General features: G+C 32.7%; 1 protein-coding gene across 1 annotated transcript in view; it reads right to left on the bottom strand.

Moving 5' to 3' along the window:
* LOC107693173 (protein TALPID3) overlaps positions 1-3,371 on the bottom strand; it is a 140,434-nt gene that overhangs the window by 38,455 nt on the left and 98,608 nt on the right. The window contains exon 29 of the mRNA XM_016492464.1: positions 2,401-2,525. Coding sequence (XP_016347950.1) covers positions 2,401-2,525 — 125 coding nt within the window. The remainder of the gene's footprint in view (positions 1-2,400; positions 2,526-3,371) is intronic.

Below are 3,371 nucleotides of genomic sequence, written 5' to 3'. Positions count from 1 at the left end.
AATATTTGATCTATGCGTCAGATCTTAAAGCAACAGCGTAAACCTGCAGCCGCCGACTGCGTCATAAATGTTAATCAAACAAAAGAAAAGGAGAATATCACTCACTGCTCTTGACTGAATCACTTATTAACTTTAATAAGAATCATCTATATTTAATGTATACGGTGAAGATTATTTTTACATTTATTACTTCATGAAATATCTGTAGTAGGCTATTTCTGTAGAAGCCTTTACTACTGAAAAACTTTAAAAAACTAAAAAACTATTTAATTTGTATTTTTTAGTAATATATTTATTTTTCATTTAGCTTGTAAGTAATACTTTCATCAATTATTCCTTACATAATGTAATTTATTGTAATTAATGTAACTATAAAAGCATTCAAAAATAAAACAGGTGTGAGTTGGCTGCGACTTATGGAGAGTATATGTAGGGCTTTTATACACAGTGTGTGCCATTGTACAGACTAGGTTTATCCCTCACAGCCTCATTTTCATCCAAGAAAAAATTCAAAATGCCCTGTCTAAGGGGTCCGTGTACTTTGGCATCCATTCATTCTTCGTTTTTTTTTTTAACCCAGAAATTAAAATGCAGTTTCTTCTTTAATGGTTCAAACACTGATGAATAGAATAAGCAGACACAAACTAATTTTGATTATTCAAAATTCTTATTTCATTAAAAATCGTAAAAATTATATAAAGCTTGTTTTTGATTGAGATAAAAGGTGCATTTTCTGCTCTTGGACATGAGTCCGACTCGGCCCATTTTGGACTCGGACTTGTCTCGGACTCGATTGGTTAAAGACTCGGACTCGACTTAGGTGGACTCAATCCCAACACTAATATTTTCATTTTTGGGTGAACTACCCCTTTAAGCAATCACAGAAAAGCGCTATTGGGTCTCAGTCTGTCTGGAAGTTAAAAGTCCCTGTACTGTTAGATTAATATAGACATTCTGGAATGTTTCTCAGCAAATCAGATTTGAGGGCCGGAACCAGTGACTGTTTAGAAGCAGTCATCTCGTACATATATTAACAGAATAAAACCTAGAACATACAAGCTTTTTTTAAAGTACTGGTTCTATTATTTTCAGAGTTTATTCTTAATTTTAAATGTTATTGAAACTATTTTTGACAAATAGTTCTGTAGAATTCTGTCACTGTCAACTCATCAGTATACCATGTATATAAAAGTATATTTCTCCTACTGTATCTGGGGTCAGTAAGATTTTTTTCTTTTTGAAAAAAATTAATACTTTTATGCAGCAAGGACTAAAATTGATCAAAAGTTACACTAAAGAGTTTTACATTCTCACAAAAGGTTTCCATCTCAAATAAATGCTGTTCTTTAGTGCTTTCTAGTCATCAAAAATGCTGAAAAAAATGTAGTACAGTTTCAAAATAAATAATTTAAATTATATTCAAATATAAAACAGTTATTTTGCATTGCAATAATATTTCACAATATTACTGCTTTTACTGTATTTTTTATCAAATAAATGCAGCCTTGGTGAGCATAAGAGACTTTTTATTTTATTTATTTATTTATTTTTTCACCAACCCCAAACTTTTGAATGGTGGTGTAATATGAATATATGAAGTTTCACCGCATTTTTAATCATTAGACAATCAACAACACTTTATAACAAATGTCTGTGGTGTCAATAGTAACCTTTCAATGAAAAGCAATAACTGTCTCAATTCATGAAATGACTTTTCTGCCAATGTTACCAAGGCCACACGGATAAGGAAGAATAATAAAATAATTAATGCTGTCAAACTTAATCGTGATTAATCGCATCCAAAATAAGAGTTTTTATTTACATATAATATATGTGTGTGTACTGTGTATATTTATTATGTATATATAAATACACACACATGCATGTATATATTTAAGAAAAATTTTATATTTATATATTAAATATATTTATATATAATATATATTATATGAATATAAATATAAACATGTAAATATTTTCAAAATATTTACTGTATGTGTCTTTATATATATATATATACATAATAAATATACACAGTACACACACGCATATTGTGTAAACAAAAACGTTTATTTTGGATGCGATTAATCGCGATTAATCGTTTGACAGCACTAAAAATACTAAATATAAATAATATAAATATAATAAATCATCTATCAATAATCATAGCTTTTCCAATTTTCACAATCCAATCAAATCATAACGGTCACATTCAAGCTGTGCCCTGTCACGAAAGTTATATTCAAACATAATGTTTGTTAACAGTAATGGTGACAAAAAAAGTGCCACCATCTTCTTTGGTGTGCTTCCTGTTTATAATATAAGCAGAAATGTATCACTCTTGCTTCTTAAAGAAATAATTCAGGCTCTGTTTAGGTCAGATAAGAGTGTAGCGCTTGCCTGATTTTGTGTGTCCTGCAGCAGCGAGGATGAGACAGTCATCACATGATGATAAACCTCATCTTCCTTCTGTTCCTCAGATGACCTGAGGTTCACTGACAGCCCAGTGTCTTCAACCACAGCACCTGTTTGTCATGGATACAACACATTAATATTTCAGACTGCATGCAAAGTGCAGTATGACTTGCAAATACTCAATGTGCTCAACGCCCAAGAACAACAAACGCAACAAAAATACCATACTGCTCATAACTCTTATCAATAAACTATGCATATACACAGCAACAGAGTCTTGTGAAGTATACTTGCAGTTTGATAGCCTGTAACATGTTTACACATTTAACAATGGTCTGGGCAGGCTGAGCGTGACGTTTCGAGCAGCTTTGATTTGTCTCTGTTATGGGGACTCTATTGCTGTGGAGACGGAAGCAAAATAGCATTAAATTCTCGCTCCGTCAAGGATGAACTCTTGTCCGTGCTGCTGGGGGGGGGGTTGGGTTTGGGGTGTTATTTCTTTGGCAGCACTAGTCTGTCTCTAAGCAACACTGAGGCTCTTTTTACTGTGAGCAGAGCGATCTTGGCTTTGAGTAAATATTGGTTTAGGCCAACACAGGAAGAGGTTTGGATTCTACACAGGCGTTCTTTTGCCCGGGACTCATAGCTTACATATACTGTCCACACACTTTTTGACAGCAGGCAGTCTAAGTACACTATTAACAGCAAACATTTAAAACGCAGACTGGTGTTTTCTAAAACATCTCTGCTTAATAACTTTTATTGACTTACATTTGTTTCTTTATAGTGTGAGGTTTTGGGAAGTCCAAACGGTGACGTTTCACTTTGAAACATGATACGAAACTAACATTGACTCCAAATAAGCCCAACACAGGTTTTATTCAATAACTAAAATTCAGCGTTTCAAGTCTGAACATGATATGAAACTAATATTTACTCCAAAAAAGCCTAACACA

Source organism: Sinocyclocheilus anshuiensis, unplaced genomic scaffold (assembly GCF_001515605.1).
Source record: "Sinocyclocheilus anshuiensis isolate Anshui unplaced genomic scaffold, SAMN03320099.WGS_v1.1 scaffold222, whole genome shotgun sequence".
Taxonomy (NCBI): Eukaryota; Metazoa; Chordata; class Actinopteri; order Cypriniformes; family Cyprinidae; genus Sinocyclocheilus; species Sinocyclocheilus anshuiensis.
The sequence above is the reverse complement of the archived record's forward strand: the minus strand, read 5'-3'. Positions and strand labels throughout refer to the sequence as shown.